This window comes from Equus quagga, chromosome 1 (genome assembly GCF_021613505.1).
Source record: "Equus quagga isolate Etosha38 chromosome 1, UCLA_HA_Equagga_1.0, whole genome shotgun sequence".
In the NCBI taxonomy this organism is placed as follows: domain Eukaryota; kingdom Metazoa; phylum Chordata; class Mammalia; order Perissodactyla; family Equidae; genus Equus; species Equus quagga.
This window is the reverse complement of record NC_060267.1, coordinates 29723157-29736760: the sequence shown is the minus strand read 5'-3', so window position 1 is coordinate 29736760 and position 13604 is coordinate 29723157. Positions and strand designations below refer to the sequence as shown.

General features: G+C 36.5%; 1 protein-coding gene across 2 annotated transcripts in view; it reads right to left on the bottom strand.

Moving 5' to 3' along the window:
• The window catches only part of AMN1 (antagonist of mitotic exit network 1 homolog), a 51009-nt gene that overhangs the window by 11002 nt on the left and 26403 nt on the right, over positions 1-13604 (bottom strand). For both annotated transcript variants that reach the window (XM_046639795.1, XM_046639787.1), the window contains exons 3-6: positions 12204-12348; positions 9712-9929; positions 9337-9393; positions 3481-3592 (exon numbers count right to left, since the gene is read on the bottom strand). In XM_046639795.1, the coding sequence (XP_046495751.1) occupies positions 3481-3592; positions 9337-9393; positions 9712-9929; positions 12204-12348 (532 nt within the window). The remainder of the gene's footprint in view (positions 1-3480; positions 3593-9336; positions 9394-9711; positions 9930-12203; positions 12349-13604) is intronic.

Genomic DNA, 13604 nt, shown 5'->3' with positions numbered 1-13604 from the left:
TCTCATTGGACTCTGGGTGGAAGGTGAAACAGCAGCACTATCCCAAGAAGTCCTCACCAAAATCCTCTCTCAACAGTCACCATCTCAACCCCTTTCAAACTTTTTTGTGGACAATGGGTTTCCAGGGTTGTGAAAGAGGTTCTCAGATATTTCCTTGGAAAATTTGCATCTCTGGCATTTCTCTCACTTTAGAATTTTATACCTACTGTATCCAGCTGCCTTCGTTGAAATTTCCAATTTAATCTCGTATTAAAGTAGCTATATTATATAGAATATAGTTATTTTTACTTTTGTGATCTAGAATAAATTATACATCTTTATTGATTATCTTCTATAAATATAACACTATAGTAGATATGAAAGACAAAAAAAAAAGAATAACATGCCATAATCCCTGTCCTTTAAGATCTTAGAGTTGAGTTTGTAAGGCCAGGATTTTGAGTCATTATGTGGATGGGGAAAAATTTAGTGGTATCAAGCCTCCCCAGCTTCTGGAGTCATACTGGGAAGGCATTTCTCTTGAATCCACCAACTAATAATATATCTTTGATTACCAGTGATCTCAGTACTTATTTATTTCAAAAGACTCCTGGTTTGAAAATTAGATTAACCCATCCAACATATTTTCCAGACTTGAAATTGTTGGTATATGCCAGTCTTCTCTATATTAATACAGGCACATTTAAGCATTTTAATATTGGTCTTGCTGTATTCAAATAAGTTTTTGTTTGAACCTTCTAAAGATTTCATTACCCATAAGGTCTTTGATAACTGTTTGAAGCAGTTTGCCTACGGATATGTTTTCTTGGTTGACTGTACACATTTTTTCTGATTTGACTTCTATTAAAAGTAGAGGGAAAATGTCAATTTAATTATTTCCAAATGGTAACCAGAAAGATAATCAACATAAAATTAGCAAAGGTTGATTTCATAACATGCTGTCCAGCCAAGTTATCCTGAGACAAATATAAGAGAACATTAAAATAGTACTATTTCAGCTAAGGTTCCAAGACTAGAAGTACCAGCTATTCTCATTCTAAAATGAGATACCAGACCACCTATATACATGACTCGCAAATGCTTGGCTGAAAACTGATTTTGGAATACATGGCACCTCATCCATTCAATGATATGAAAGTGTTAAAGTGGGAAAGATGGGGAGTTGGAAATTTCTTTGAAGATAGTTGTGATTTGAGGGCTAGAGGTGCTTGCTCTTCCCCTCATGCCTAGTGGCAGGGGGCTCTAAGAAGATCAGTTGGAGAGTGTGATATGTCCCACGGACCTTGGGGGACACTGTACACTAATATCAGACCCACACCTAAGAATACTAAAAGGTAGGAGGCTATGGTGAGGGTCCATGCAGCTGAAGTTGAGAAAGACCTGTACTCTCATTGTCTGAAGTATGTATTTCCTGTGACAGACGTGGATTGGCATGGGGTTGCCTTATATTTTGCTCATGAAAGAAACCTGGATGGGCTAGGAAACTTCAACAGAGAGAGACTGAAGGTGTATTTCCAGATGCCTGGGGGCAGAGGAAGAAAATGTTAGCTACAAGGCAGAAGAGACACATTGGCTTGAATCAAGAGAATTGCAAATAGGAGATATATGCAGTGATGAGGAGGGTAGGAAGAAGTGGGCTCTGAAGAACCTCAGAAGTGCCTCACTTTTGAGAGCACAGCTCAGAATCAGCTCACTCACAGAGCCTAGAGTGCTGACATGGATCACAGTAGTGGTGGCCCAGTACGACTTTCCTTTCCCTTACCTCCCCTCCTACCCACCCAGTCTCACCCTGTACTGACATTGGTGGGGTCAGAAACCATATGGGCAAGGTGGGGAAGGAAGAGGAGACACATGAGATGGTAAAAACAGAGAAACTAACCATTTCTCCTTATCCACTGCGGCCTTTCCACCTACAGCAACCCTGAGCTGACTGGAGAAGCAAAAGGCTTTATCTTGCTCTTGTTTGGAGTGTTACATGGGTCTAAGACATTTTAATTACTGAAATGAGAGGGTTTCAGTGATATGAAATGACAAGACTTTTAACTACCAGAGAATGATAAGAAAAGTCAATGGCACATGTCTGAGATTTCATCTGGCTTTGGGAAAAATTAGCCCCTTTAGAGCAGATTTGTATTTAAAATAATGTGAGGAAAACAGAGTCACCTTATGAGTATCACTTGCTTGTTCAGTGTATTGATTAAATGCACACATAGCTCAGTAGGTAGATTTACACACTTTTAAGTTGGTATTCTGAAAAGATCTATTGTCAAAGGTTGCTGTTACTACATTTAACATATTTTAGTCTCCTCCACCTTATCATAAAAGCCTACTTAGAATACAACTTTCTGCCTTGTTTGGACCAGAGAGCCTCCGCTTGCCTTCTCACAACCCCCAGAAGAGTGTACACATGTACCAATCCCCTGTACTCAGTCCCATGAGTTTTTCTGGTTCTAACTTATTTTCTTAAAATTATCACTAATTTTTAATAGCCAAAAATCATCCACAGGATACAAAATTCAAAAGGGTATATAATGAAGGCTTTTTCCTATTCTTGTCCCTCTACAACTTTCTCTAGAGGTAACCACTCTTAACAGTTTCCAATGTCCCTTCTGGCATTAGTTTTTTGAGAAATGTCTTTGCCTAAAATAAGATTTAGTCTTCATTACAGATGTCACTGATAACCAAATATAACCAAATATAACCTAGTTCATGCTTGGTTTAGATTGGCAGTCCAAACAGAAGAAAAAACAGAAATTGTGAAAAGGACTTCTAGGAAGATAAGTCAACCTAGAGAACAACTATTTAGACTCTGATTAGAGAAATGAGCTGGAAGGACTGGGCGTAAGTACTAATTTACAAGTGAGACCCAGGTTATATTGTGGTATGGGACCCATTGCAGGGGTAATGTGAAAGGGGTGAGGTGCTGTGGTTTTGAGGGCACAGTGATATACAGTATCTTCGCTCTTATAGAAGCCAACTGGGCTGTGACTACTTTGTCCTCCTTCCCTCCTTCGGTGAACTGTCACATTAGCCTAAGAGTCCAAATTATTCTGAGTCGCAACTGCTACAGATTGATGAGATTACAATGAACAGGTCATTTAGCATATTTGATAGATGTAATATTATAAACATATTTTTTTACTGTCTACATAAAGCATCACGTTTAATATCATGACCACTCCCTCCGCCACCATCATTATCCTCCTCACGGTTAACATTTATTGAGCATTTACCATCACCACCACCACCACTACCATGATCATCATGACTAATATTTACTGAGCCCTTACTAAGTGGAGGCACCCTATAAAGTGTCATCAGATAATCATCATAATCAAATTATGAGGTAGGTACTGTCATTATACCCAATTTACAGATGAGGAAACTGAATAATGGAATCGGCTGAGTAATTTACTCAAGGTCACATAGTTATTAAAAGATGAAACCAGGATTTGAACCCAAGCAGTCTCTCATACTAACCTGTTATGAGGGGGCATCCATGGAAGAGTAATATGCGTATCTGAGGACAGCAAGTAAGGACAGCTTCTACAGCCTCATCAGTCAGGTTCACACAATGTCCCATATGAATCTCCTATTGAAAAATAAAGAAAGGATAATCAAAAGAAAAAATCTATAATAACAAGTCTACAGCAGTATGAAAAAGGTTGGGAAATACTGATACAAAAAGAACCAAATATCTACTTGCAAGAAAAACTATAGAAAGGACCAACGTAAGCCTGCAATAATTTGGAAGGTATAGTAGCTTTAAAAGTTAAATGCCCAACCATTTTATAAAGTAATTTGACAATACCTATTATAGCTGAAGATGAGTATACCCTAGAACTTAGCAACTCTAGCTGCAGATGTCTACTATATAGAGAGAAACTCTTGTACATGTGGACATGGAAACAATTTATAAATATGCCCATTGCAATATTATTTCTAACAGTAAAGAAGCGGAGACTGGGTAAATAACTGGTGGTTCATTAATATAATGCAATAAGATAAAACAGTTAAAATAAAAAATATCTACTTGTGTTAATAGACCTAAATCTCAAACATAATGTTAGTTCACACACTTTGGAAAACAATATGGTAGTATCTCATAAAGCTAAGTGCGTACTTACTACATGACCCAGCGATTCCATTCCTAGGTGTTTACCCAAGAAAAAGGAAAACGTATGTCTACACAAAGCCTTGTACGCAAACATCCATAGTAGTATTCATAATAGTCCAAAATTGGAACAACTCAAATGTCCATCAAATGGTGAACATATGAACAAACTGTGTCATACCCAGACTATGGAATACTACTCAGCAAAAGAAAAAAGGAATGAAATATTAACACATACAACAACATGGGTGAATCTCAAAAACATTATGTTGCCTGAAACAGGTAAAAGAAAAACCAAAGACTATACACTGCATGATCCCATCTATATAAAATTTTAGAAAAGGCAAAACTATAATGACGAAGTAGATGAGTGGTTGCCTGGGGGAGGCCACAGTAGGGGATTGACTGCGAAGGGATGGGAAAAATGTTTTTGGGTTGATGGAAAGGTTCTATATTTAATTGTGGTGGTAATAACAAGGCTGTATAATAATTACCAAAATTCATCAAACTGTACACTTAAAATGGGTGAATTTTATTGTATGTAAATTATACCTCAATAAAGCTTAAAAATTAAGAACCATTATTTTGAATAAAAAAGCAAATTGCAGAAGAACACATACATTACGAAATTATTCTGTAAAATTTAAAAACATATAAGACAATACTACATCTTGTTTATGGAGAGAGAGAGAAAGACAGAGAGAGAGGGAGAGAGATGAAGTACCCAAACATACAAGGAAAGATATGTAGGCATCTTTAGAATAGTGGTTACCTCTGAAGGAAGAGAGGGGGGATCAAGGAGGAGGAAGCTTTAGCTATAATTTTTAAAAAAGAACTGAAGTAAATGCAGAAAATGTTAAAATTCAAGTAGTTGGTCCACAGATCTCTGTTATAGTACTTCCTACACTTTTCCGTGTTTGAAATATTGTATACCCTTTGTTTGATGTTCTAATTTGGAACCCTTTTGCATTGCTGGTGAGATGGTAATGGTACAGCTGCTATGGAAACAGTCTGGCGATTCCTCAAACAAGCAAACATAGAATTACCATATGATCTAGCTGTTTCACTTTTAGGTATATACACAAAAGAAGTGAAAACAGGGACTCAAACAGACATTTGTACACCTATATTCATAGCAGCAGTATTTGCAATAGCCAAAAGGTAGAAACAAATATCAATGGATGAATGGAGAAACAAAATGTGATTTGAATAGGCAAATTCATAGAGATGGAAAATAGAATAGAGGTTGCCAGAGGCTGGGGGAGGGGGTAACAGAGACTTATTATTTAAGGGGTAAAGAGTTTCAATTTCGGCTGATTAAAAAATTCTGGAGATGGATAGTGGTAATGGCTGCACATCAAAGTGAATGTACTTAATTCCACTGAATTGTACACTAAAAATGGTTAAAATGGTAAATTTTATGTATATTTGACCACTATAAAAAATATTTTAACAAACTGGAAGTAAGAGTCATCTAATAGTTGATGTGTACAGATGGTCCCCAATGTACGATGGTTCGACTTACAATTCTTCAACTTTATGACAGCACAAAAGCGATAGGCATTCAGTAGAAATCTTACTTCAGATTTTGAATTTTGATCTTTTCCTAGACTAGTGATATGCAGTACGATACTCTCTTGCGATGCTGGGCAGTGACAGAGAGCTACAGCTCCCCGTCAGCCACGTGATCACGAAGGTAAACAGGCGATAGCCTTACAACCATTCTGTACTTATACAACCATTCTGCTTTTTACTTCCAGTACAGTATTTAATAAATTACATGATATATTCAACACTTTATTATAAAATAGGCTTTGTGTTAGATGATTTTGACCAACTGTAGGCTAATGTAAGTGTTCTGAGCATGTTTAAGGTAGGCTAGCTAAGCTATGATGTTTTGTAGGTTAGGTGTATTAAACGCATTTTTTTTTTTTTTTGAGGAAGATTAGCCCTGAGCTAACTGCTGCCAACGCTCCTCTTTTCGATGAGGAAGACTGGCCCTGAGCTAACATCCATGCCCATCTTCCTCCATCTTATATGTGGGACACCTACCACAGCATGGCGTGCCAAGCGGTGCCATGTCCACACCTGGGATCCAAACCGGTGAACCCCAGGCCACCGAAGCGGAACATGCGAATCTAACTGCTGTGCCACTGGGCCAGCCCCTTAAACGCATTTTTGAATTATGATATTTTCAATTTACAATAGGTTTATTGAGACATAATCTCATTGTAAAATGAGGAAAATCTGTGTATTTATGGTAGTATTTCTTTTCTCCAGAAAAGCTGATACTAAGTTGGTGTACATATTACAATCAATCATATCTTGGAAATAAAGGAAACCTGAGTATATTGAAAAATTCATAAAAATTGAGGCAGAAAGAATCCTATGTTATAAATTGGCAAAGGATGCAAAGAAATACAATTTGAGAACAACAGATGGAAGGAATGGTGTTCAGCTCAGGTTCCATTTAAAATATATTAAATTAAGGCATTAAAAAAAAAAGAAAACATTCAATTCTGGTTAATTTGGTTCCCGGCAAAAATTGTAAATTGACAACATAACGTTTACAGGAAACAATTTAGCAATATGAATTTAGGACCATTAAAAAAGTATTTACACCTATTGATCCACTTGTTCATTTTTGTGAGTTTCTGATACCAATGGAAGAAAAAAGTGATATGCCACCACATAGACTATTTAAAATAGCTAAAAACCAAATAATCTGAATCATCAACAATAGAAAAACGATTAAAGGAAAGAATGATACATCATATGGACAGATTTTGTTTTCTGATATGCCAACGCCCAGAACACAGCAGATATTTAATAAATATTCTTGAATAAATGAATAATTTTACACAGCAAATTAAACTTTTAATCATGAAGATTATAGAAAATTACAAGATGACTGAATATGAAGTTAAGAATGTGATAACGTTTATTGAGATAATACCATGTGTCTGGAACTATCGTAAAACCTAAGGATAAGATGATGAACAAAACGGTCCCTGCTCACTGGGAACTCAGATCAATAGAGATTTTAGGAACAATCATGACCTTTAATAAATGCTGTAACATGAGTTTGTACTAACTGTTTGTCAATCTTTAGGAGAGGTCCTTATACTTTTAACCAAATTTACTTTCAAGGTATAAACAATTTGGCAACATTAACAATTTAATTTCTCAGACTAGAACAAATTCAAAGCAATAGATTAAAACAGGGCCTTGGATAAAAGGTAGGCATACATATTGCCTGCAAGAGAAGAATCAGTTAAAAGGATGAAAAATCTTATATTTCAATTTCAGTCCGAAATTGTGGTCACAAAGATGCTATGAGCCAAAGGTTAGAGTATACTCACTCTACTTTGTTTAAGGAAGGAATCAAGTTCTAATAAATTTTAGAAAGGTTTCCATTAAAATATTTTGGCACTTAGAGAAATAAGCTTCAGAAAAATGAAAAAATGAAAAATTCAATTACATAACACTACAATCGCCAACACTTATTGGTTATTAGATTTTTTCCTAAGTTTGCTTAGGTTGGTGCTCCCAATTTTATAACACTAACGTAAATATGTAGGCATATTTCCTATCACTACATAATAACTAATTTCCTGGTGGTTTTATTAGGAAGTGATACACTAGGTTAAATGTTTGAGAACTTTACTAAAAATGATGGTGGTTATAGGATAATGTTGAAAGAATTAAACTTATGGGCAGTAGCAAGGAGGCTGGAATACAGTCAGTGCTCAACAAATGTTAATATTTAAAACAGTAAAATTATGGAAGAGTTTATTGCCTCAACAATTAGGATGCAATTTGGAAGTTAGAACTTGCTGTAAGAAAAATATGGTGATTCCTTAATTAAAAATTTTGTAAAAATATATATGCTATTTTTATAAATACACACACATACAAGCAAGATGCAGATACATAAATATCACAAAAAATGTCTCTTCGGGCAATAATTCAAAGAGAAATATGTTGGCAAATACATGGCACTGCCATTCTATTACAATAGTTATTACTAACATTTATAATTCATTTATATCCTGGTTACTTTCAAAAAGGATTTCATGTGGCTTACTGATGAAAAGCACAGCTATATTAAAGAAGTGTTAAAAAAAAACAACAATACTATAAATCGGGAAAGGAAGACACCAAAATCCTGGGACAAAAGGCTTCTTAATATATTTAGAAACAGGTTACACGTGCCATATCAATCACTGAATCCAAAGGCTAAACACTAATTTAAGATCTGTTTAAATGGCTGTACAAAGTAGCTGTTGGGGAGGAAAAGACTTTTCTTTATCTTCTTAGGCTCTTGTTTGGGAGGTCTGTGAATTAAACTGACAAAACGCAGATTAGCAAGAGAAAAGCCAAAGTTTATTCACATAAGTGCTCACTGAGAAAGCAGCTCAAAGAAATGGCTAGAATTTAGAGTTTATATACCATCTTAATGGGGGGGGAAGGACACATAGAAAAACAAATGACTTCTAGGGAAGATGAAAGAGATTTTAGGTGAAAGTATAACAGTCTTATGACAGTGTCTGTTTATGCAATTTCTCATCTGACTTCCCAAGGGACAGGAGTAATCTTCCCGGGTATGGGAAGTCTTCCTTGAAGGGGTTTTGATGGCAGTTGAATTCTTTTGGAAGCCTCTGCTTTTAGGCAGTTGGGGGGAGGGGAGGGTTTAGACAAAGCCCCTTTTTGCATCTGTGGATTCTCAAACATCTTCAGCTCAAAATAATTTTTATGCCACAGCGGTATATCTTGGATCCCTTCATGGATCCAGAAAAATACAATGGCAAGAGAATAAATACAATGGCAAGAAAAATATGATGGCAAGAGAATAAGTAGTCCTGGTAGAAATATCAATCAGACATGAAAATTCTACAGAATATCACTTTACATTGATAAAGTGTCACAATCCTCATCCATAATAAGACTATCCTTAAATGTGTTAGAAATAAAACTTCTGGAAAAGAAAAGCTTTCATTGGAAGTAAAACAGGTTTTTATTTTACAGCATACTTTATCTCCTAACCTTACCAGTTTTTCTTTACTCTGAGAATAAAGAGGTGGAAGCAAAAAAAAAAAAAAAAGTCCATGGAAATACCTGATTGATAATAAGGCATTGGTTGTCTGTTAAATTTAAAAAATAATTTCTTAGATAATATAGAAATTTAGTTAGCATCATCTTTATAAATATTTTCAGGTTACCTCTAATATCTTGGCACAGGGTCCACTGACAAGCGCAACCACACCATTGTCAGATACCTAAGCAAGGGGAAAAAGCAACACAGTACATAAATGGAGATGACGGAAGTAAAATTTTCTAAAAATTATTAATCATTGAGTTTTATTGCTTCCCATTCAGCAAACAAATATTTTAGCCTCACATGGCTTCCACCCTTACTTAAAATAATTGAAGGGAATGTGCCAAATTATATTGCAATTATTTAAGCACTAAAGCATGAAGTGGTCAACAATTTCAACAACAACAACAAAAATTTAATTACGTTCTTCTGATGAGCCATGGAAATACATTGGGCAAACATACACAGCCTGTATATTTCAAGTCTATATTTCATTTACCTGAGTAGCTGAAAAATCAACACACTGCAAAAATGAGCAGTTTTCTCCTAATGCATGTAACGACACATCGGTAATACCTAAGCAGCCACCTAAGTCAATGATCTTTAGCAGCCGGCAATTGAGCGCAAGAGCAAGGACTCCTTCATCCGTGAGGTTGCAGCATCTTTTCAAAGTAGCTTCATGCAGGTAAGAACAAGATGATGCCACAGCTTTTATTCCTGGCAGAAAACATAATTAGGTATCAATGAGCTATACATGTACATATATGAGAAATGTGACTGATTTTCATTTTAGCATCTCCAGTACTGGTACATCTAATTCTAAGTTAGCCTTTTTCAAAGTATCCATCTGTGAGGACAGACTTATTCTCTAGTGATGTTGTCATTATTTAAAAGTCTTTTGAAATGTTTCAGGAATTCTCTAAACGGTCTGTAGTATATTCTTCAGATTATCGGCAATTATTGGCAAGCTTTTATCATTTATGAGGAGATTTGCTTTTAGGACACAGCCAAAAGTCATTCAGAATCAAATTAAGTAATTAAGTAGTAAATGATTCGCTTTTTTGTTAAAACAAACTTTTAAAATAGTAAAGTTAATTTTCTTGTGAACTCTGAAGGGAAATCAAACGTTAAATTGCCCAAATGTTTTTTTTTTTTTTTCAGGAAGGTTAGCCCTGAGCTAACTGCTGCCAACCGTCCTCTTTTTGCTGAGGAAGACTGGCCCTGAGCCAACATCCATGCCCATCTTCCTCTACTTTATATATGGGACGCCTACCACAGCATGGCTTTTGCCAAGTGGTGTGTAGGTCCGCAACCGGGATCTGAACCAGCAAACCCCAGGCTGCTAAGAAGTGGAATGTGCAAACTTAACCCCTGCACCACCGGGCCGACCCCTAAATTGCCCAAATGTTTTAAGTAACAGTTTTCACGCTTATCCTTAGGAATCATACCTGTGTCTACCCATTCTCTCTTCCCTCTTTGACTCTGCCCTTTTCTACCACCATGCTCCTTCTCTGCTAACCCGGACCAATCTTAGATTTTACTGAGGGTCAAGAAAAGAGAAGTCCTTAAATCCAATTAAACTGATGTAAATGCATGACGGAGACTGGTGCATAACGTGCCACATAAATACAGTCATGTATCACTTAATGACAGGGATACATTTTGAGAAATATGTCGTTAGGCAATTTGGTCATCATGTGAACATCACAGAGCGGACTTACACAAACCTAGACGATGTAGCTTACTATACACCTAAGCTGTATGGCACTAATCTTATGTGACCACTGTCCTATATGTGGTCTGTCGTTAACCAAAATGTCATTATGTGGTGCATGACTGTAAAAGAGTACTTGGGGGATCCTGGGTCCTTCAGTCATGGACAAATGTTATTCAACTGTTAAAAAGATACCTTTATGGGCAAAATACACAAAAGGGAAGATGGTAAATTCAAGAGTAGGTCACTTTTACTGTTTTCATATCTTTTTTTTTTTAAAGATTGCCACCTGTGCTAACATCTGTTGCCGATCTTTTTTTTTTTCCCTTCTTCTCCCCAAAGCCTCTTGGTACACAGTTGTACATTCTAGTTGTCAGTCTTTCTAGCTATGGCATGTGGGATGCCACCTCAGCATGGCCTGACAAGCAGTGCCAGGTCTGCACCCAGGATCTGAACCAGGGAAACCCCAGGCCGCCTAAGTGGAGCGTGCGAACTTAACCAGTTGGCCACAGGGCCAGCCCCTGTTTTCCATATCTTAAATGATTTTTATTTTACTCATCAGTGTCCAGCATAGAAGTTCTTTCTAGTCAGTCATTACTTGTGTGAATATTTAAAAACTATGCTTCTTTGCAATATCATGAAAATCCTAACCTGCTAACCAAGATGATTGCAAAATATAGCCAACTATCCATAAAATTTTCCAGAAACCTAGTTAGCCAAATAAGTCCCTCTTTCTTATATTGAAAAAAAGGTAAAAATTCTATATGGAAAAAAATGGTCTACACTAGAAAAAAGTGGTAAAAATCCACTAATTCATGTAATAGTGACATTGAAAAAGGCAATTTGTCTGGCTATAAAAAACTACACATTGTACAGACCAATAGGAGAGTGTCTGGTAAATTTAAACTGATGCTGACTTAACTTTCTGTTGTCATATTGCATCAAAAAGCCTTAACAAAGTATGAACTATTCATGTCTTATTCCACTATACCAGGCAAAATATTTAAAATACAGAGTTATCCATCCACGTTTATTTTAAATATGTTTAAAATGCAAGGTAATGACTTACCCAATTATGTCTTAACTTTCAGCACTGATTATAAGCAAGAACTCTAATTTGGATTCTTTGTCTTAGTTTGACTATTTTATTGATAAATATAGTTTCAATTTTTTGATATCTTCATACTCTCTTTGGACATATTTTCCCATTCTTTGCTCCAAAATGATACCAGATGGTGAAGAGTAATGACCAATTTATTCAGTGTTAATGAACAGACCTTTTGAAGTTATGGAAATTCTGTTCCCTTTTGAACAATTTAAGTTTAATTTCTTCAGTTTTCTGCAGTTACACAGGTGCAGGAGAGCAGTATCCGAAACATCACAGCTCCGCAGATCTAGAGTTTGGACTTCAGGATGTAAAATCTGTGATAAACATGTGATTTTGAAAAATTAACTTTTCCTATAAATACAAATGTTTATTCCCTATTCAGCGTTTTGGTGGTCATAACAGACAAACGGTGGATGGAAAATAAACAGCAAAGAATACAGAAACTTACCTGTGTTGACACAGATACATACAGCAGGAAATAACCAAGTCTAGTTCCAGCTGGAGGGGCAGCTTCTAGTGCCCTTCAAGTCCTGATGGGGACCCAGCACCGCTGAGAGGGCTGGTGCAGAGTGAGGGCCCACCAGCCCGAGAGGCAGAACCAGGGCGGGGGAGGGCAATTTTCCTCTCCTAGGAGTTCCCAACTTCTATCAGAGGTTCTCGCTACACGCCCCTGCTCAGCAGGTAAGAGTCTTCAATCACTTATATACAAAATGCTCATAGGGTACTAGTGCTGCTTACACAGAACATTACCTTCTTCTTTCTTATTTTTGGGAGCTAGTACAAACAAACCTAGTACTATTGAGGGTTTACCTGAGACTAACAAATAGCAGATCAGTTTCAAAGCATTCTGAGCTCTCTTCCTGGGGGTATCTTTTGTTTCTTTTACTTAATTTTTCCTAAATAGAAATGACTACTTTTCTGCATATAAAAGTAATGTATTATTACTGTAAAACATTCAGGCAATATAGAAAAATTATAGTAAATGATAAGAATAACTATTTCTATTTATTGGGAAGGGTACTAAGTATTTTAGATACATTGTCACTGAATATTCTCTCTCTCTCCTTCTGACACACACACACCCCTGAGAGATTGGTCACTGCCATTTTATAAATGAGGAAATTGAGGCACTGAAAGCTTAAGTAGCCAACACAAGTACACAGCCAAAAAAGGAGCAGAGCTAGGATTGGAACCCAGGTCTTTCTAATTCCAAAGGCTATGCCTTTAACCACTCTACCTAAAATTGCTCATAATACCAACACCGGGAGACAAACATATTAGTTTTGATGCTTTTGAGTTAAAAAAAAACCCTTTGAAGAAAAATGGGATCAGATCATATATACCATAAGATGAGCACTTTTTACAAAAATAATTTATTATAGTTGCATACTATTCCATTTTATTCATGTACCATAACTTATTAAACACACCCTAGGGGCTGGCCCGGTGGCGCAGTGGTTAATTTTCCATGTTCTGCTTTGGTGGCCCGGGGTTCACCAGTTCAGATCCCGGGTGTGGACATGGCACTGCTTGGCACGCCATGCTGTGGTAGGTGTCCCACATATAAAGT